This window comes from Oryzias melastigma, linkage group LG20, assembly GCF_002922805.2.
Source record: "Oryzias melastigma strain HK-1 linkage group LG20, ASM292280v2, whole genome shotgun sequence".
Taxonomy (NCBI): domain Eukaryota; kingdom Metazoa; phylum Chordata; class Actinopteri; order Beloniformes; family Adrianichthyidae; genus Oryzias; species Oryzias melastigma.
Genome location: NC_050531.1, coordinates 487996 through 510652, shown reverse-complemented (window position 1 = coordinate 510652; position 22657 = coordinate 487996). Strand labels below are relative to the sequence as shown.

Genomic DNA, 22657 nt, shown 5'->3' with positions numbered 1-22657 from the left:
CCCCCCCCCCCCCCCCCCCCATGCTAATGATATTATAACCTCATCACGTTAGATCAAATGCTGCTGAAAGGGAGAGTTCTGCATTAAAAATCCATGAAGATCAGCGGCCGGGGGGGCAGCAGAGGGCGGGATGTGCCGCTCGCCGTCTGATCTGAGAATAATGGTAATCAGGCGGCGACTCGGAGGTGACCGCCGCTAAACGTGTGATGAAATATTAAAGACTCATTTCCAATTCTCCAACATGACGAGGAGACTCCGACACGCGGCGCTGTCTCTGATCCCGACAGCAGTTTAGTCTGATCTTTAGGCGATCTCGGCCTGACAGCAGTCGGGGGAGGGGCTCCACCCGCTCACAGTTTCATCACTTCCTGTTCTCTCTGCTTATGTTTAAGGATTTTAATGCAGGTGAAGTATTTCCATGAGGACCGATCACTCACACAGCTGCTTTACAAACACTCTAATAATAATAATACATCATAATGTAACTAGTGAAACACGACACTTCCACATCACCACAGCTGGTGTTGTTGAGCCAGACTCCAGTTATGGATACGAATCTGAATCTGTCCTGCTGGATAATTAAAGGTTAAACGAGAGTCCGAATAATGAAACGGTGAGGGCTGAAGCTGACCTCCTGACGTTTCTCTTCTCTATTGATTTTTGGGAGAGCGTGTAATTGAGGTGTGCAGTGCACTAAACGAGCAGAAAAATGACTTAATTGATGTAAATCGATGCAATTATCAGGTCGTTTCATTTTCCCGCTCAGTGCCAAACAAAACAAAGGCTTTGAACTGAGGTTAGAGGAAGTCGATCCTGCAGGAGGAATCTGCGTTTGAGGTTCTCAGCAATCAGAACCCGGCGGGGGAGGGGCGGGGCATGGTTACCTCGACATCTGAGCAGGAAGTAGCTCATGTTGTAGCTGAAGGAGCCGCTGATGTAGCCGCAGCCGCTGGGCAAGCCGCAGGTCAGACAGCGGCGGTTGAAGGATCCAAACGTGTCGGCGCTGTTCGACCACAGCAGAGGTCAGGCAAACGCATCACGACTGAAAGCAGGAGGACACGCCCCTTACCTGTACAGGTGTCTGCGCTTGGGGCCATCTTCAGTGCTCAGGAAGTATCTGTTGGAACAAGACAGTCGGATGAAAACACATCCTTCCACCCGGTTTCCAAATCCTGAATCCGTTTAGGGTCACGGGGTTGCTGGAGCCTATCCAGCTACTGATAGGGTTCACCTGGACGGTTTCCAGTCCACCACAGACACACGAGCACAGACTCAACACCTGAACGAGAGAGAACCAGAACGGGACGGTGCTGACCGCTACACCACTGCCCAGCCCACATATTTCTTCATGTCTTGTGGGTTTGGATTAATCTGCATGAAGGACCTAAACCCCGTCTCTGTCCGTGGTGCTGAAGTGTGAAAAGCTCAGACTGATCCTGTTTAGATCTGTGGCTCCAACCGGACGCTCGCTCACATCAGCTGGTTGTCCTCGTTGTAGGCCAGGACCTGAGTGACGTCCCAGTCTCCAGAGGTGATGGACTGCAGCGTGTCAGTGCTGGTGTTGGGCTGCAGGAGAACAGGAGGACAGTGACAGTAAAGGATGAAGATCACCTGTACTGCAGGTACACAGAATACTGTCATGACGGTATATGTGTACTGAGGAAAACTCAGTTCCTTTACTGATCATGTGATCCAGTTTACACTGAAGTTTAGTTCAGAATTTCTCATCTACAGTTAGTCTGAATATTTTCTAAAATTATTTTTTTGTTTTTTCTGAAGAAATAAAGTAAAAATGATGAAAGTTTGACTTTTTTATCGTTGGAAGAACTCCTCAGACTAAAGAGAATCAAACAATCCTCCATCTACACATCTAACGTTTCCTCTGCAGTACTTACGGGGTATTCACAGGGTACTTTTTAGTGGGTATTTATATAGTACTATTTGGTTCATAATTAAGTAGTATCCATTGTGTATTTGTGCTGTTCACACTGGGTTTTTACACAGTATCTACTGGGTATTTACATGCTGTGTTAATGAGTCTTTTATAGTATTTACTGCATGTAAGAACAAGATAAGTACAAATAAAGTACCTTGAATTTACTTCTACACTTGTATGTTTCATAGTATTTACATGTGTAACAAGATAGTACATAAACAGAAAATACATTTGAAGTACTGTGAAGAAGCACTTTACTATCTGGTACTTTGCACCTTACTTACGGTGTAAAGTATATGCCATGTACCATTTACCATTTGTAAATACCAAGTAATATTCGTGTGGAAATACCCAGTATCTATGACTGCAGTACTGTATCTACTTACAGTAAGTAGAGTAGAAATGGGGCTGATGTTCTTTAACAATCCAGTTTCATTCTACTTGAAGTATTCTCTGTGTAAATACTATCTCCTTTTAAATGGAAAGTACCACAAACACACAATAACTTAAGATGTAAAATTCACATACTCTCCTTTTAACAGTAAGTACAATGAAAACCCAATAAGGTAGTACATAAGTATTATGTAATTATCCATCTTCATACCACGAAACATAAACTTGATAAGTAAGTAGAGAGTAAATTCTGGGTCATTTTCATCTGTAAAGTACTTCAAAAGCAGTTTCTGTTTACCTACTATCTTGTTACACATGTAAATACTACGAAATACATGAAGAAGTAAATTCAAGGTACATTATTTGTACTAAGTACAATGAAAGAGACATTAACACAAGATGTAAATACCCAGTAGGTAACACATGAGTATGGACCAAATAAATACACAGCAAGTACCATGGAAGTACCATGTATACACATGTACGTATTGTACGGTAAAAGCTCTCCTGCTGCTTCCTGACAGCGTTCCTCTCACCTGGGAGACGGACATGGAGATGTGGAAGAACTTCCCCCGTCCTCCCTGTGGAATGGCTCGAGTGAAGAAGAGTTTGAGTCCGTCTTTAGAGAACAGCGGCTCTTCATCCTGAACCGGCGGGAAAAACCGCAGAAGAAGAAGTTCAGCTGAGGACATGTGGATGCAGACATGATGAGTCTTCAGAGTCCTGATCCATAGAAACTCACGTCCTTCAGCGCGTTTCACTCTTACTTTATGAAGATGCTAAAGCATCAATTATTCTATGAAGACAAAACCGGATCGATTTTAAAGTCTGTTCGTGTCTTCTGACGAGTTCAGTGATTAGAAATAAAATAAATCAGTTAAACCCAATGCATTGTGGTCTATAGACACAGAGACTTCTGGGAAATTTCCAGAAATCTGGATTTTGGACAAAACTGACAAAATGCTGAACTCTCAACTAAGCAGAGAGGAAGTGAGGGTGACTCCGCCTACACAATGTTGTCATGGCAACTGACCAACGTTCAAAGTGAAGAAATAAATGAAGAATCTGATCAAAGTGACGTTTACTGACTCCTCCTTTCAGTCTGGAAACGTGCACGTTCCCCTCAGACACGCCTGAAAACGTGCACGTTCTCTCTGAGACACGCCTGGAAACGTGCACGTTCTCCTCAGACACGCCTGGAAACGTGCACGTTCTCTCTGAGACACGCCTGGAAACGTGCACGTTCTCTCTGAGACACGCCTGAAAACGTGCACGTTCTCTCTGAGACACGCCTGAAAACGTGCACGTTCTCTCTGAGACACGCCTGAAAACGTGCACGTTCTTTCAGTAACACAATGAAAGAACGTGCACGTCCGTTTATTGGATTTTCCTGCAGATTCCCTGAACAAATCAAAGACTTCTTACTGTTACTGACATGAAACTAAATGATTCCATGTTAATGTGCTGCATGGTTGCCATGGCGACAGTCACTCAGACGCTGGTCCGTTCGTGCTCTCACCTGCCTGTGAAGCCAGCCTTCGCTTTCATCCTCGTGTTTCTGAAAGAGCAGGTGGACACGTTCAGCCCTCAGGGACCTGCTGCCAACGCTCAGGTGTGTGGGGGCGGGGCTACCTTTGTGCAGACTCCTGTGGTGGCTTCACACAGCGTGAGGATGGAGATGTTCTGCGCTCTGTTCAGCCAGCTGATGGCCAGTTTGGTGGTGGTGGCCCACTTCACCATGGTCACGTAGAACTCTCTGGAAAACAGAAGAACTTTCTAAAGAAAAGTTATGGACTGAGAAACTCTCTGAGGTCTCAGATCGGGAGGAGTAGGATGAGATCAGGAGGAGTCTGGATCAGATCAGGAGGACTAGGATCAGATCAGGAGGAGTCCGGATCAGATCAAGAAGACTAGGATCGGATCAGGAGGAGTCCGGATCAGACCAGGAGGAGTCCGGAGGTCAGATGTGATCAGTTTGAGTGTTGACTGGAACGACTTCTTTGAATAAAAATCCTCATAATTGACGAGCAGACGGGACTCGAACGCCTCACCCGATCCTGGGGTCGTCCGGCCTCCTCATCTCGATGGTGTGCAGCGGGCCGTTCAGGTTGACCACATGCAGACTGATCAGCGGGTTTTCCTCTCCGGCCTGAAGACACGATCACAAAGACGTTTTCCCCGGAATCCTCCAAACATTCAGTTCGTTCAAACCTTTACGTCCAGTTTCCTGAACGGACCTTGGGGTAGTGGTACTCCTTCCCCGTGGGGTACGGCGCTCCTGTGAACATCGGCAGCTCCATCTTTGGCACCAGAGTGTCGTTGATGGTGGCGTACGCCAGCCTGGCGCCGTCCGGAGACCACCAGTGAGCCACGTGGGAGTGGAAGATCTCCTCTGAGGGAACAAGACGGTCAGAACCAGAGCAGGTCGGTCAGAACCACAGCAGGTCAGTCAGAACCAGAGCAGGTCGGTCAGAACCAGAGCAGATCAGTCAGAACCACAGCAGGTCAGTCAGAACCAGAGCAGGTCGGTCAGAACCGGAGCAGGTCGGTCAGAACCGGAGCAGGTCGGTCAGAACCACAGCAGATCGGTCAGAACCACAGCAGGTCGGTCAGAACCAGAGCAGATCAGTCAGAACCACAGCAGGTCAGTCAGAACCAGAGCAGGTCAGTCAGAACCAGAGCAGGTCGGTCAGAACCAGAGCAGATCAGTCAGAACCACAGCAGATCGGTCAGAACCACAGCAGGTCGGTCAGAACCGCAGCAGGTCGGTCAGAACCGCAGCAGCTCGCTCTCTCTCAGCATGAACCTGAAGGCTGACTAGCGTCTGCATCAGTCTCTGTTCCGTCTGCATCTTCACTTCTGGGTCTTTTAGAACCTTCTGTTACTCAAGAGTAGAATAAGTTCTCAGTCAGCGATCAAACTCTCCAAAGCTCCGTCTGCATCAGCAGGACGATCCCTCACTTCTTAACCTGAAACTCTTCCAACAGCCGGCTCATAAATCACCTCAGAGCACGCTGCCCCAAATACCGTCTGCAGGAGCGGGACGAGGACGAGTCAGCAGACGTGTCAGCAGACGTGTCTGCAGACGTGTCAGCAGACGTGTCTGCAGACGTGTCAGCGGCTGCAGAGCGGCGGCTGTTTTCAGGCTGAGCGCCGTTCCTGAGAGTTTCACGTTTGAGGAGTGAAGGAGGAAATGTGGGAAGAAGAAAAATCCTCGTAGCTAACTTCAAAATAAGGTTTTTGTTATTCTGACTTTACTGAGAACATCTTCAGACGTTTGAGTTTGATGAACGTATTTCTGTGATTGCTTAGAAAGCATTCACACTGTAGTGATTCTAAAGTCTTTCAGAACGTCAAAACTCAATCAGATTTCAGAAATCTTGAGTCAAAACGTTCAGCTCCTTAAGGACATTACTGCTGGTTTTTTCTTATTCATAAACTTTATAGTTTTTGAAATATTGAGTAAAATATGTCCCACAGGAAATGAAGGAGAACGTCTTCAAATTTAACATTTTAAGTAGCAACAATCCTTTAAATATAATCATGGGCTGTTTTCATCTTTATGGTCATTTAAAAAGGTTCAGCTTCTATTTTAGGAACATTCTTTTTAGTTCATGAGGACTTTCAGGTTCTTTAGGAGTTCAGCTCGTATTTCAGCTACAAACTAACTTTTTTTGGTTTATTTAGGTTTTTGGGGCTAATTTTGAGTTCAGCTCATATTTAAGGAACACTAAACATTTTTGCAGACTTGGCAAGAATCAGAGCTTTTTAAAGAATTTTACTACAGATTTTCAGAAATTTAGGTCAACTTGTTGGACGACACAGCTGAACCGCAGCAAACCAAGGATTTGATTTGATTCCACCTCTCCAGGAAAAGCTCCAACAGGTGAAATCATCAGTCTGCGACCGTCCTGTTCCCGGTACCGGTTCTGGTCTGAGGGCGGAGCCCCGCAGGAGAACGGAGGAGCGCTAAGAGGAGGCGTACAGGAAGCTCCTCCTCTCTCCTCGGCCTCATTGTGATGATCACCGAGGTGAGCTCCTTCCTCTGGTGCAGCTGCATTATTCACTGAGAGCAGCACATTATGAATGCATGAGACAGCAGGAGTCAAGTGGCCAGTGGGAAATAACCAGAGCGAGGTGACAGACGCCGGCAGACTGCGCTGATGAGATCAAGAAAATCAAACATTGCAGGAGGCGCCGAGTTGATTTCTTAACTGCTAAGTGAACGCAGACGGTTCTCTGCGGACGCATTAGTGGTGTTGGAGGCCGACAGCTGGAGTGTGTTCTGACAGGTGATGAGGCTGATTGTTTCTGTAACACGTGCACGCCGCCTCCAGCAGGGGGCAGCGCTGACACACCACATCAGAACGCTGCTGATTCAATCAGGAGAAATACGACAGAGGAAAACACCTGCTTCTGTGCAGACAGGTGAGGGGGCGGGGCTTTTCCTTCACCTGGGAAACAGATGCGACTATAAACACAGACAGCTGATCAGGCAGATTCTGTGGTGGTTCTAGAGAGATCCTCCTGCTGGGATCCACCTGCTGGGATCCACCTGCTGGGATCATGTGGAGGATGACTCTGGTCTGACTGGCTCACCTGGATGAGGTCATGTTACCTGTAAAGGTCAAACTAAAGACCTTAATCCTTCGGTTCTTCAGACTTGACAGATTCTCTTTATTTAAGTTTAAGGAACTCAGAACTGGTTCTGGTTCTGGACCTGACGACTGGATCACTGACTCCTCCCTCTGAACACTCAATATTTCTATGGAGCAAAAGTTCAGATAATAAGAAGTTTATCAAATGTTCTAATATTTGCTGAGCTCTGTGCTCATAACAGCTGTGAACATTAAATATAAACACTTCCTGTTTGGAAAACACTTCAGAGTCTTTAGTATCATCAGGATTTGAACCCATGACCTTCCAGTCTCAGGACGGACGCTCCTCCACAGGGCCACTCAGTTGGTTCAGCGTCTCCATCTGTTCCATCTCAGCTGAGAGTTCCCATCATGCACCTGCCCCCCTCTCATCTCCAGACTCAAACCAGCGCTGGATTCCTCGTTATTAATTTTCGGGAGGCGCCGATTGTTTGTTGCTTCCTGGCCTGCAGGCGCCAACACAAACACTGATAAACAGGAACAAGCCTCTCGCCAAACATCAGCGGGGGAGGGGGGCTGGAACAAGAGCGGCGCCGGCTTTTATCTTGGCGTGCCAGCGCCGGGTAAACAGCTGTTTCCCGGGGCGGCGGCGGTCTGCGGGACGTGTCGGTATCAGTGCCGCTCCAGTTAATCAGACAGCAGACAGATGACAAAACACTTGAGGTGATTTAGACTATTACACGCCGCCGGGACGCTCTGGCGCCATCTCCGCTTTAATTTTGCTCTTCATTTCCCCCCACCTCTTCCTCTGCGTTGTTGGGGGTTAAGGTGGGACGAGGAGGGGGGGCCTCGATCAACCTTTCACCCCCCAACATCCCGTCTGCCCCGGGAGAGCTCAGCACGCCGTCTGCGCCGCAGCCGCAGCCGCAGCCTGACCTTGGCCAGAGGACGGCCGCATCATTAACACGGAGAGCGCCGCTCTGCTGATGGTAAACGTTACACAAGCTGGCGTGGATCCTGACCCCCCTTCAGGTGCCCCCCAGCGCCGGGCCGAGCCAAATCTATTCCAGGCTCACAGGTATTCTCCTGTAAAAGCGGTTTATCTCTGATAGAAATGAAAGGATTTCCAGTGGATTTGCCAAGGTTAACGCGGCGGAGATTCAGTCATCAGCTGTCGGCGCCGTTCACCATCTCCCTCTGCACCAGCGGCGCTCCGGTTATCCCTCGTCTCCGGAGTTTTAATCTCCGTCTTCAGATTCTGGACCTGCCATCAGATCAGCTATGGGGGCGGAGCTCCTCCAGAAAGGGAGGTGCTGACGGAAACACCTTAAACTGGAACCATGATGACAGTCAGAACCAGAACTGGATGACAGAATCCGAACATTTACTCCAGGGGTCTGTAACCTGCGGCTCCAGATCCACATGTGGCTCTTTGGACAAACATGAAATGAGTCATGGAGACTGATGACCCAGCATGCCGAGGGTCGGAGTCAGCAGATCCTCCTAAACCAAACTACCTAAAGAGAACAAATAAAGTCTGTAAACGAAGACTACCAAACTCCAAACTAAAATAACTAAAGCCAGCAGTGTAAGACTGCTGAGGACAAAGTGGGAAAAAAATAACAAAATAAAAGAAAAATGAAAAAAGCAATGTTTTAATGTCAAGATTACTAACATTTATTTAGTTTAGATTAGTTACATTAATAAACTGATGTCTGAGGTTCACATAGATGATAAACTGTGTATGTTTTTACATCCTGTTGACCTGAAGACGTCTTGATCAACTCCACCTCCAGAATGAACAGATTTTATATGAAAAGCAAAACTTTGGTAAAAAGTTTGATCTTTAATGAGTTAAAGCGCATATTATCTATTGCTGAACAACATTGCTGCTCAGAGCTGCACTGAGATGATCCTTTTGGCACAGAACATCTAATACTTTGAAAATTAGTAAAAAAAAAAAAAAAATCTGAGAGGTTCTAGGTTCTTTTTATATTTTGGTTTTTGTTTGTGTCAAAAAACAGGCAAAATGCATATTTCTTAATGAAAAAAGGCCATGAGTGCAAATCCTGATTTCTTAAAGGCTAAAGTAAAACTCTGCGGCTCCTTCTAGGTTCTGATCAGTAGAAAATGAGCCCAAATGGCTCTTTCACTGTTTAAGGTTGCTGATACCTGCCTACCTACCTACGTCTTCATTTATAAACAACCAAACAAAAACAGACAAAATGTCTTCATTTAGTTAGTGAGAAATAGATTTAAACATCAATCTACTGAACAGAACTGAAGGACGACCAGCTGAAGTTTGGACCTTTGGTGGTTTTCTCTGCAGACGCATTGATCCATCTGGACCGAGGCTGAACATCTCTGAGCTCTCAGGGCCTAAAAATAGGAGTCGGGAGTCAGAACTGCATTAAAGCTGCATTAATGTTTAAAGAGGAGAACAGAGACCTCCTGCAGGAGCTAGATTAGAGATTGATTAACCCTTCCGCTCTCCTTAGCTTGTTTAGATTAAAAGTGGGGTCATCTGGACCCACAAGACAGTGTCCTGAACTCTTTTTATCTTTGATTTTTGAGTGTCACTAATGTCCATGGCAGACATAAAATCCTGTCCACCTCTGTCCCACATAGAAGACCAAAGAGGAGGTTTATGGATGCAGTGAATGAAGACATGAAGGTGGCTGGTGTTAGAGTGGAGGATGCTGAAGACAGATGGAGGAAGCTGATTGGCTGTGGCGACCCCTGAAGGGAAAAGCCCAAAGGAAAAGAAGAAGAAGATTCTGTCACACACACTACTGTATTAGTGCTAAGGTGAGCTGACACCTGTGCTCAGGTGAGTGTTTATGTTTCACTGAGGTGGATGGTGATGGAATGTACTCAGGGGGGGAGCGCCCGGCCATCCCCACGCCAAGACCCCCCGCCGGGGCAGCAGCTGCAGCCAAGATCCCCCAGCACCCGCCATGGAGCCACGGAGAGAAACCGCCCGCCGGGCAATCCCGCCGAGCACCCAGACCGGGGCGTTTGGCGGGATTTCTCTGAGTTCAGGTTTCAACTCTAAATTTGTTTAACCTGCTTCTTGAAACTGGACACCAAACAAACACCAGCTAGAAACCAACCAAACACCAATTTGGCACTAACCAACCAACATCGGACACTGACGAAACACAAACCAAAAACCAACCAGACATCAATCAACCAATAACTGAGCAGAGCAGACACCAGATGCTCCAATCAGTGAGCAGCATGTGATCATGTGCACTGCTGATGCGCATGATCTCACCACACACAATCATAGAATGAACACGAATGTCTGACGTACAGAACATTCATTTTAAAGCTGAAAAACAGAAGAAAATTCAGTTTTTCTATTTGACTCTTGTAAGTAGGAAGTGGATTCGTTCTTCTGCAAACGCAGTTCAGGAGTTGTATTTGTTAGTCTAAATGTGACTCGACAGCAGCAGAGGTTTCTGGGACTGAGACTGGAGAGCGGATCTCCTCTCAGCATCTTGAAGGTTTCGGCAGCAGCTGCTATGAACCTGCATGAGGTCCAGCAGAACGATGGGAGGTCAGAGAAACATGGAGACCTGATGATCTCAAACGTTCACGTCTCACACTCTCTCCACACATACATCTTATTTTATAAACCAAAGAACATCCTAAATGAAGCTGATATTTAACCTTCAGAACAAATACTTTAAACTCAACATAAACATGAGGTCAAAGTCCTATAAGATTTGGTGATCTTGATCATCTGCAGATTAGGATTAAAATGTCAGATTCATTTTCATGGTTCTCAACACTTTGACTTTATCTTTCACTTCAAAGCTGTTTGTTTTCTTAAGACTTTCTAATATACCATATTTTTCTTTTTGGTTTTTTAGTTTTTAGGAGTTTTTCTGAAAAAAACTGCAACAAAAATCCTTTGAATTTTCACAAACCGATAAAGTTCATCTCAAATGTAAAACCAGATCTGTTGTGGAGAAGTTTCAAACTTGTCTGCGCTCGGTTCTGAAGAGTGTTTCTCCCTTCGACAGTCCCTACCTTCATACAGCCAATCACTGAGCCCGTTGAAGATGACCCCCTCTTTCCCAGAAGACACCAGCCGGATGGAGCGGCTCTTCACCTCCGAGCGATAGTAGATGTTGTTCTCAAAGATGAAGATCTGGGCGAGAACAGATGGAGAGGATTCAGTAGATTTCATCAGCGTTAATGAGATGGAAGGTAAATAAAGATGTTCCTCAACAGTAAAACCTTCAGCCGTTTGCCTCCATGTTTGCAGAACAGAAAATCTTTTCTTGTTTTTTTGCCGACTGCAGCATAAAATGTCTGCCAGTGCAGATAACCGCAGAGAAAAATGCATCTTGGGAGTTCAATATTAAGCAATCTCTGGAAGCCTGAGCACTAATATAGTCCTCAGACAGATGTTTTACCTCCGTTTTTACCTCAGATAACTGAAATCTAAAACAACCACCACCTCTGCTCATACATAAACCTGGAAAGCAGATTCGTTTTTCTTATCCTGGATTTCCACCAGCAGATCTATTAGTCGGTTTCCCTCCATCACAGCAGAATCGACCGCATGTCAGAGGAACACATCAGCAAACTCCAGATGTGGTTCCTTATCAGGCGGTTTGTCAGACCGCCAGCGCGTCGACGGTAAATCTCATGTCTGCGGAATGTCAGAGTATTTTCAGGACGGCCTCTGTGGAGCAGGTCTGCCTGTCTGACGCTACAACAGCTCCAGCTACAGCAGCTCCACATTTATGAGCATGTGTGTCGTCAAATGAGGCGAATAAAAGGAGGAAAACGCTTCAGTCTCAGCTGGGAGAGAGTCAAGTCATGGTTTTAGAAAATGTCACGAGTTTGTCAAATTGCAGACGCTCTTGAGGCGGGACACGAGTCAGATGCTGAATGAAGTCACACGATGGACACGCCCCCTCAGGGGTCCGGCCGCTCTGCAGGGACACTGAGACCCCCATGACTGAAGGTCATCTAGAATCAGTGCTGAGGCTTCACCTGAGATCACAGGTGATTAGGAAGGAAACGGACTCACGATAAAGATGTTTGTTACTCCGACGACAAAGAGAAGCTTTCTCTCTGAACCACTGAAGTTCTTCCTTTGATGCTTTAAATGCTTTAAAATCTCAAGTAATCTGATCTGCCTGAACACAGACGTCCAAACGGAGATTTCTCTCTCGAATGAAACTTTACAGACAGGAAAGTTTGAAATAATGGAAACAAAATTCCTGGTTCCAGTTCAGAACCTCATGATCCCTCAGACCATGAATGTTTAAGAAAATAACAATAAATGAATATGGAGAAGTTCAGACAAAGACTTAGGAGCCAAACTCACTTTGAGTCCAATAAAGGTTTTACTGTGTCAGTTACAATTCTCTGCTCTGATTCTTACGAATAACATTTATTACATTTTTCAGACGTTTGGATCAAAACTTTCATTAAACTGTTTGAATTAATCCTTAAAAAATCAGAATAAAATCTGAACATTTCTTTAATAAAATGAGAAAAATGAAGAAATCCTGTAAATGTGACGACTGTAAAGATGGATGATCAGCTGATTGATCTGGACTTCAGAGGTGGTTCTGAGGCGGTTCTGAAGTGGTTCTGAGGCGGTTCTGAAGTGGTTCTGATGCAGTTCTGAGGCGGTTCTGATGATTCTGATGACCGAAGGTCCTCTCTGCAGCTGCAGTGACGTCGATCTGGAGGAGAACACGTCTTACCAGCTGCTGGTCTTTGGGTCCCCATCCGGCGAACTGCAGCTGAGCGTTCCGGACCTCCGGAGGGTTCAGGTTCCAGGTCTCCCTGTGTGCACACAGAAGGAACATGTGAACTCTGGACGGATCCGTCCGCAGCAGCTGATGGCGCTCTCCCAGGAAGGAAGTGCAGCTGTAAATCCTGGCGGCATGGAGCTGTGTCACCGCTGCTGAGCAGCACAGGCTGCTGAATTAGAGCAGTCACCGCCTCTTTGTCTCCGTCTGCAGCTGAAGACGAATGAGGTCATCAACCGGGGGGTGGGGGGCACGGGGGGGCAGCACTGAAAGCTGACATTTCTGTCGTTGAAGATGGTTGAAGAGTTTGGGTCTCTTTAAACCCAGAAAACACTTCAGCCAGAGCAGCTGGATGGTGGATTTCTGCTCTACAGAGACGTTCATTCTCATACCAGCAGATCCAGGAGATCCAGGAGATCCAGGAGATCCAGGAGATCTGAGGCTTTGGGTTCAGTCGTGGACAGACGGTTATAGGAAATATTCCAGGACTATTCATTCATTCATTTTCCTGACCGCTTTGTCCCTGTCGGGGTGCTGGAGCCTATCCCGGTTACTGAAGGGCGAAGGCGGGGTTCACCCTGGACAGGTCTCCAGTCCGTCGCAGGGCCTCAATCACACACCCATTCACTCACACATTCACACCTAGGGACAATTTAGAGTCACCAATGAACCTATGAAGCATGTTTTTGGACGGTGGGAGGAAGCCGGAGTCCCCGGTGAAAACCCACGCATGCACGGGGAGAACATGCAAACTCCACACAGAAAGGTCCCAGCCGGGAGTCGAACCGGGGCCTTCTCGCTGTGAGGCAAGAGCGCTAACCACTGGACCACCGTGCAGCCCATTTCCAGGACGTCTCCTCTAAAGATCAGGTGATTGTTACATGTTTGGTGTTTTTGGAGAAAACGGATCTGAAACTGTTGGAAACACGAATGTTTGGAAACATCTGAACCTCTGAGCAGAACCAGAGCAGACCAGAAAACCAAAGGTTCCTGCAGAACGAGGAGCTGCTCTGAAGAACAGAGTTTACCTCTGCAGACCTGGTGCTGGTGGGGGGGGGGTGATAGTACAAACTGAACGGTTTGCTAGCTTTAGCTTCAGGCTGTTTCTGCTGCTCTCAGCAGCCGGGTTGGACTTCAGAACCTCCTCAGGGACAAAACGAGTTCAGGAGACGGACGGATCCATGGAGACCTGCAGCAGGTTCCTGACGGGGTTTAACATGGGGGGGGGGGTCACCTGCACTCATCATTAGCTCCATAATGGAAGTTTGCTCCTGAAGCCCCACAGAGCTGAGGAGGAGGAGCGGTCTTCATCACTTCAGCTTCCTTCACCTTCAGCCCAAATGCATTCTGGGACTCCACCTCTTAAACGGGGTGGAACACTCGTGCGTGTTCTGGTCAATAATAGACGTTAACACGGCGCCGGCGGCGGTTCTCGGGGCTCTGTGGGGTCAGGAGGAAGCAGCTCTGGGGGACGGGGGGGTCTGATGGAGTCGATGACCGGAGCAGCGGTCAGCCCGTCAGTCAGTGGAAACGGCCGGAGGCTCTGAGGGCGGGGCATATCTTAAGCCCAGCCTGACTGACAGAGGATGAAGCTGCTGACTTACGGAGTCTCCAGACTGCAGATGATGTAGAACGCCGTGTAGGAATGCTGGTAGACCTGCAGGAGACACACGGCAGACGTTAGTCCAGCTTCAGCACTCGGGTTCAACAGAAACACAACGAGTTTCCTTCTTTAAGGCAAAAGAAACCTCCAATCCATTCACTGCTTTAACGCTGCGTCTGCAGAGTTTCTGTTTTGCTGAAACGTTTCCTGACGTGTCGTTATCTTGTTGCTACCGAGGCTAAAGCTGCGTCCTCTCGATGTAAAGCGAGGACGCTGACGGCTGCAGACTCCTGATGAGTGGAAGTGTGGGAGCAGCTCATAAATCCACAGCGATTATCAGCAGAAATCCCATCATGACAAACAGCTGAGATGGAGCATGGAAACAGATGAGCTGCGATCGCGGCGCTGCAGGCCGGCCGCGGCTCTAACGGCGCCGCCGGTTCACCGCAGCTATGAAGGGATTTTGTGATATCATACTGAAAGCTAAAGTGACAGATTTCAGATCAAAATGTTCTACATTCCAAACAAAATGTAAAGTGCTGAATTTCAGAATTTGCAAATGAAAATACAAAATATTTCTTTCAAAAACTTTTTTGCTTTCAACACATTTTTGCATTTGCGTAATCAAAGATAGGGCGAAAGTGAGATGAGACACTACGTATCTGAAAACGTTAATATTGCAGACGCAAAAATGTTCTGAAAGAAACAAAAATGTACATCTCTGCTGTTAAAATATTCCCCTCTGAAGTCCTCGCGCTCTGCGGACCAGTGAAGGTCACTGAAGGTCACTGAAGGTCACAGTGTATCTGTAACTTTGCCATCACTACTGTGACTCAGAGATCCTTCACACGCCGCCTCATCCAGACAGGAAGTGGACGGACTTATTCTACAGACGCCAACGTCCCGTCACATCCATGACCCCCCCTCTCCGGGGACTCGTTCAGACATGGGGGCGGGCACATCTGTTAGTATGGACGTGCACGTGATCCATCCTGCTTTAGGCATGATGCATGCATGAGCGTGCACGGACGCGGCATGCAGACGCACGATCAACACTGATAACAAATGAAAGACGTGCGATCCAACACATCTGAGTATTTCCTTTCACCGCCGCCGTCAGCAGACGCTGCAGCGCCGCTCAGACTTTCTGTCTCAGTCAGGCAGAACAGGAAGCAGCAGCCGGACAAACGGCGCCCGTATCTGATGTGCTGTATTAGAGCAGAACTGCTTTGATGCATATCACACGGCTGGCAGAGCGCCGCAGTCACTTTATTCTCTGAGTGCATAGAAATGATGGATTTCCAGCCGCCGCTTCCCGCTCTGGCGGCGGATCTCATCTCCCGCTCTGCAGAGGTGTTTGTTTGTGTAGATCCGGGGGCGCCGGCGTGCGGCAGCCGCTCACACTCCAGCATCATTCCACTCTCATGCCTGCAGGTAATTGAGGAGCTCACCGGCGCCACGTTGTAGGCCAGCAGCACGTACTTCAGGTCGGGGGACACCTCATACTTGCTGGCTTTGTACATTTCCTGGAAGCAGAGGGAGAGGAATGAATTCAAACCTCACAGCGGGCGGTCATTCATCTGGACGGCGGCTAACGTTGACGGATGACTCTGCTCCTGAAACAAATGAGGGCTGCATTAATCCGTGCTCCACATCACGCTGCGTGTGGTCGTCCAGATATCAGGAGTTCTGCTGGTTCACCGCCATCATGAATCATGTGATCAAGCAGCTTTGATCTGCTGCCTGAACAAAGACTGTCCCAGCAGGTCACAGAGGTCACGGGTGGGCAGGACTTACAAATTTCTTGTTATGCACCAGGACGGTCTGCTCATTGGAGTCCACGCTGAGCCTGACAACGTCGCCGTCGCGGTTCCGGTACAGCAGCTCATTATCTGAAACAGAGAACGGGTGTGAGGTCAGGAAGCTGCCGTGAACGGGGAACGCCACAACGGCGCTGCTGATGTTCATCCGTGCAGGAGTTCCACCTGTGGAGAGCCGGACGCACGGCTCAGCTGATGGGACAGAAACTCTGTCCTCCTGCTAATGCATCTACCGCCAGAGTCACAAACAGCGAGCTTGAAAAGTAACAGCCAGAAGCCCCTCCCCCTGCCGGCGCCGAACACAAAACAAACATTTGCTGGAAGTCTTCAACTCGAACCCCCAATTTGAAATTTTGACCCATTTCCCCGTTTCTTCTCTATTTTTGACGTTTTTTCTCCGGGACACTCTCCGTCCCGGAGAAAAACAGCAACATTTGACCGGCTCTGATCAGCTGATTCACAGAGAAAAACAACAACACTTGACCGGCTCTGATCAGCTGATTCACAGAGAAAAACAACAACATTTCTTCTGCTTTCTCTGCAGACGTGACCAGTGCAGTCATACAAACGTGAACACTTGTTAACGCTGACTTGACAGAACCAAGACGATGAGCGTTCTTCGTCCATTCTAAGCTCATCCTTTACAGTTGATTCACATTTAAAAGTCGTTAAAATATCATCTCTGAAAGGGTTTGGTTCCTAAAGTTGAGGAACTTCCTGTTCCTACAATTCCAGCGCTGTCCTCAGGAATGGACCTGAGTCTACCTGAATGAAACGTAGCCTTCAGTCCAGCAGGTCCGTCCCAGAACCACAGAACCGGACCAGAGGGACGCGCCGTGAATCTGAACACAGAACACGGGAAGTTTCTGGAAACGCTGGATGAGGTCTGAGGGTTTTGGTTCTCTTGAGGTTTGATCTTAGTGTCGATGGGAGACCAACACTGTGTCCACATTCCTTCACTTCTCACTATCAAGAGCTTTGGTCATTTTCTAGGACGTCTGGATCTACTATTCCAAAATACAGGGCACTAGACATTTCCCAGAAGTCTTTGCAAAAAACTTGTGTGCATCGATGGTGGCGATGTTAGCAAATATAGACCACAATGCATTGCTGTTGAATAATTTTTGTAATAAAAACATGTTTAGATGATACATTTTCACGATCAGAACACAGTAGAGTTATAAACAGACATCGTGTTTGTATTGATTTGATTTTCACTTCATGATGTCACATCTGGAGTCTAAATACAATGACAGTGAAGTAGAGAGTACGTGTCCTTTTGATCTTATAACCCAGAGCACTAGATCGGTTTTTAGTAATTACAGCGGGAATTCATCCCTGGATTGATATCTGACAAAACACCAACGAGTCGCGACCTGCAACTGATGCTGGTGCAGCACCGACGCAATGCATTGTTGGTAATGATGAGGAGACAAACGCAGGAGACCAGGCTTACTGACAGAAACTTCAAATATTTAAAGAACTGAAACTTGACCAAAAAAACAGGAGAATCCAAAATGTGACGGATCAGAAGAGAGCAGAAACTTCAGAGGCTGAAGGAGATTAACTGAAGTGGAAACAGCTGTGAATCAGGATTAACCTGGAACTGGTGTGAACACGACCAGAAACCCTCCAGACGAAACCACAGAACTCTTTGAGTTGAATCTGAAGCTCAGACACGTCTGGAACAAACCGCTGAGGATCGGTTCTGTTATCGTCTGTTCTACAGCAGGCAGAACTTTTTCTGTTTCACAGCTGAGTCCTAGTGTAGAGGTTACCATGGTGACCTGTAGCCCAGCTGGACTGGGTCCAGAACTGGTTCTGAAGCAGAAACTAGAGTCCAATCGGATTAGAACAGATTAAAGAAGGGAGACTAAGGATTATGAAATCCTTCATGAATCCTTGTTTTGTTTTTTTACACATAAGTATCAAATACAGCTGAGGGGTCAAAGTGACCCGAGCTCAGCTGAACGTCGAAATACTTTAGTGAAGAGAAAGAAGCTTTGATGCTGATTCAGCTTCACATTCATAAGAATATCTGAAATATTCAGATTTATTTGACACAAACTTTTATGTCTCAAAAGTTGAATAAAGAACATTAAAGAAAACAGTTGAAAACAGTTAACTCCAAAATCATCTCTTTGATCTCAGCTGTGGCACAAAGACACCCAAGATTCAGCTCAGTTTGATCAGATCAGATCCGCTACAGTCTGCATCAGAGCCGGATCAGAACCATCACTCAGTCCTGGTTCATGTTTCAGGTGGAAACTGCCCCGTGTCGAGCATGCTGCCCCGTCCTATTGCCCCTCGGATTCATGAGCGCTCCACGCCAGTGGGTGGGGTCACCAGAACCCGGGATGGTCATGCAGCGTTCCTGTTAGGATCGCCAGGAGTACGGCGGGGAGCGCCGGGAGGACGGCAGGGAGCGCCGGGAGGACGGCGGGGAGTGCCGGGAGGACGGCGGGGAGCGCCAGGAGGACGGCGGGGTGCCGCGAGGACGGCGGGGAGCTTTGTTTCCAGGATCAGGCTGGAACTCAGACACCTGCATCTTCAGGCTCCTCCTTCATCTTTATCTGCGTCAGATTTCCTGATCCCCATAACCACACGCCTCCAGACACATCAGATACGCCGCTGATCTCCTCCATCCTTCCATCCCCCAGATAAGATCAGCTCATCATTCAGGCCTTATCGCTCCTCCTTCACCTCTTCAACTCTTTCAAAGACGATTCTTCTCCTCCGTCAGCCTCGTCCCTCTCTCGCCGTGCATCCGCCCAGGGCGCCGTTTTCTGCTCTGATCTATAGCTTTCCATGCTACTGTGTCTTATTAATACAGCGGCCCTGGGCTCAGCTCATGAGGGAGGGGACAGGTACACACAGGGGGAGGGGGGTACCTGAGTCAGAGCAGGACAGAGATTTATGGGTAATTTAGGTGATTTAGACTTCACTCGTGGAAGACTGCAGTCCAGAGGAACTGAAGAATGGACGCTGACCTTCAGTCAGACAGGAAGTCTAAACACACCATGAACCACATGAACAACAGAGGAAGTCCATACGACCTCACGGACACTAGGATAGGCTCCAGCAGCCACATCACTATAAAAAAGATTCAGGGGGTTCTAAAGATTGATGGATGGATGATGGATGGATGATGGATGCATGATGGATGGATGGATGATGGATGGATGGATGATGGATGGATGATAGATGATGAATGATGGATGAATGATGGATGATGGATGGATGGTGGATGGATGATGGATGCATGATGGATGGATGGATGATGGATGGATGATAAATGATGAATGATGGATGAATGATGGATGGATGAAGGATTAATGATGGATGATGAATGATGGATGAATGATGGATGGATGAAGGATTAATGATGGATGATGATAGATGAATGATGGATGGGTGGTGGATAATGGATGGATGATGGATGATGGATGATGAATGATGGATGAATGATGGATGGATGATGGATGGATGAAGGATTAATGATGGATGATGATGGATGGATGATGGATGGATGATGGATGGATGATGGATGAAGGATGGATGAATGATGGATGGATGATGGATGAATGATGGATGATGGATGGATGATGGATGGATGATGGATGATGGATGGATGATGGATGGATGATGGATGGATGATGGATGATGGATGGATGATGGATGGATGAAGGATGGATGATGGATGCCTCGTCTCTTCTGCAGATGCAGGTTTGTCAGCTTCACCTGAAGCTCAGGTTGTTTCAGATTCTCTCCTCAGTGACGTAAAGAATCTGATTGGATGTTTCAGGTTTAGAGTTCAGGTTCAGGTACGTCTTCTTTCTGTTCTCCATCCTAAACAGTTCCAGTCACAGAAACCTGGCCTGATCCACAGAGCTGTAGACCTCGTCTGTCTGTCAGGTTCTACTATCAGAGTTCACCTGAATCCAGGTGAAGTTAAAACCATGACGGTTGAACTCTAAGCTCCACCCTCTTCTGCTGCTCCGTCCTCCATCCCACACCGAGACTCTCAGGTTTCTTCTTCTGGACTGATGGCGTCTCTCGTCCTGCAGACTCCACTGCTGCTGCCCGCTGACCTCGGCAGAGAAAACACAAGGCGGGTTCTTGGAAAGCGTGCGGTTCTGACCCGAACTGAACTGAACCGATCAATGGCTGAACTGCTGCACACACGGGAGTCATTCAGCAGCCTGAGCCGGTTCATGTACGCCTGAATGCATATTCATGTCTTCCTTTCAGGTGGTCCAGAGCAGGATGCATTCTGGGAACACAGAGCAGCAGCTGGTTTGTTTACCTCATTCCTCTCCAATAGAAACCTTCTTTCCTGTCAGACATTAAAGGTTCAATCCAAGAAAGAAGAGAATGAGGAGCTTAAATCACAAATATATGAAGTTAAGACTCACTCGTCTGAACCTTCAGACACTCTTCAGTTCAGTTCCTGTTTCAGAAGAAGTCACCTCAGAATCCTGAACGTCTTCACAGCAGAACGTTCTGAACTCTTCAGAGTTCATCTGACGACAACTTTGAGTTCATTTACTGATTGACATCAAATGGATCTGAACGTTTCTTTGACAGATGAGTAGATCTTTACAGTGAAAATGTTATTTTATTGCAGACAAACATGAAGGAGCTGCAGAGAACTAGAAGGTGTTAACAGAAATCCTCCGTTCACTCTCATCATCGTCGGTCAGAGCGGCTCGTGGTTCTGGATAACCTCTGACAGCTAAAGCTGCAGCCGGATCAGAACATCAGCAGCATTTGAAGGACGGACGCCGTCATTCCTGGGATTGGAAAACTCCTTAGTGAGGTCTCCATCTGAGCCGTCACCTCCACACACGGCGCCGGAGCGCCTCGCCGTTTCTGAAACTTTGTTGTTAGCAGGAGGTTAGCGGGTCACGCAGTTAAACTCTGGACGGAATTGGATTTTCCTCGCTGCTTCCAGGTCGTTTGAGCGTGACCCCGGCTGGGAGTGATGGAGGCGACCCGGGCGGCTCAGGAGAACCGCAGCGACCCGTCCAGCTTCACTGAAACCTTTTCCTTTACAAACACGTTTCCTCGCATCAGCAGAACCGATGGGCCCGGTTTGCTGCTGATGGAGTCGAATGACTGAACTCAGAGATGAAACGGCAGCGTGTGAACTAAAACAGGAACAAACCCAGCAAGCAGCGGTGGGCGGGGCTTCAGTCGCTGGTGGTTATCGGGGCTGCCAGTCACTGGCTCGCTCCATTAGCTCTGATCCAAACGCAGCGTCTGGCTGCTTCCTTCCATCTTCATTTGGATTTAATGAAAATGTCTGGTTACCTGAAGCTTGTTTACCTGAGAGTCCATCCTCACTCGGATCAGATCAGCGCCGCGATCAAAGACAGACTCCTGCCGAGCCAAAGTCCAGCTGGAGATCAGCTGTCTCAGATACAGCAGCTCTGCAGCATCAGAAACTCTTTTCCAACAGGACTTTTCAAGAGAGCCGCAGAGAAGAAACATGGCGGTGGAAGTCCCTCCCCCTGCCGCAATAAACCTCATTTGCACCTGAAATCATTAGCAGGAATCCTCGACAGGATCCCCCTTTTCACGTTTTCAACCTTTGTCCCTTTGACTACCGCAACTGTTTACGCGATCAGCTGATTCACAGAGAAAAAGCATTTCTCAGTTTTTCCTCCAGAGGTGAAGAAGTTATACAAACGTGAACTTAAAACTGATTTGACAGAAATAAAACGGTGAACGTTCTCTGTCCATTTGAAGCTCATCTTCACACTAAACTATTAGACAGTTACAGTTTATTCTAGGACTGGGTTAATAACATAGACTTGAATCAATTTAAGCTCAATAGATCAATAATCGATTCATAAAGATATAAATCAATTTAAAACATAAAGCTAATGTCTGCTAGCTTGATGCTAACATTTTTAAAGTAACCATTTGTGGTCTAAAACATTGTTTTTTCCTCATACTTTCTTCTTCTTCTGGAATAAGCTGAAATCCTATAGCGTGATCTCCACCTAGTGGTCAAACTGAAACGTCCTCCAGGAGAAGCAGAACAATGTTTACAAAGTTAATGATCTGAAGATTTTAGTTAGAACTTCTTTAGAGAATCCATATAACTCTGGATGATATTAACAATCTCATTATTTCACTGATACATTTACAGGATGTGAACTGGATCAGATTAATATAAATATGTTCAAAACATATAGTAGATTATTCATGTATTTCTAAACAAATGTGTATTAATGTGTAAACTCTAAATTAAACTGAATTGAAAGACTATAAAAACCTTGTGATTGAATTGATTCAGGCTCTTGTGAATCGAATCGTTTCTGGAATTTAAAACTGATACTCATCCCGAGTTTATTCACATTTAAAAGCCATGTTAATAACATGACATGCAGATGAACTCTTGACCTTTTCATTTAAGCAGAAATAACTCCTGTGGTAACACGACCCACGATGTGATGACCTCACATGGACGCCACGTCCCGACAGGCTAATGAACATCTGATTGAACATCTGAACAT

General features: G+C 47.0%; 1 protein-coding gene across 1 annotated transcript in view; it reads right to left on the bottom strand.

Moving 5' to 3' along the window:
* The window catches only part of dpp6a (dipeptidyl-peptidase 6a), a gene marked incomplete in the record, with an annotated part of 126346 nt that overhangs the window by 7206 nt on the left and 96483 nt on the right, over positions 1 to 22657 (bottom strand). Inside the window, 13 exon segments of the mRNA XM_024280482.2 lie at positions 885 to 1003; positions 1070 to 1117; positions 1475 to 1566; positions 2866 to 2973; positions 3849 to 3887; positions 3962 to 4085; positions 4381 to 4478; positions 4567 to 4721; positions 10966 to 11086; positions 12663 to 12744; positions 14315 to 14367; positions 15765 to 15839; positions 16111 to 16205. Of these exon segments, the coding sequence (XP_024136250.1) occupies positions 885 to 1003; positions 1070 to 1117; positions 1475 to 1566; positions 2866 to 2973; positions 3849 to 3887; positions 3962 to 4085; positions 4381 to 4478; positions 4567 to 4721; positions 10966 to 11086; positions 12663 to 12744; positions 14315 to 14367; positions 15765 to 15839; positions 16111 to 16205 (1209 nt within the window).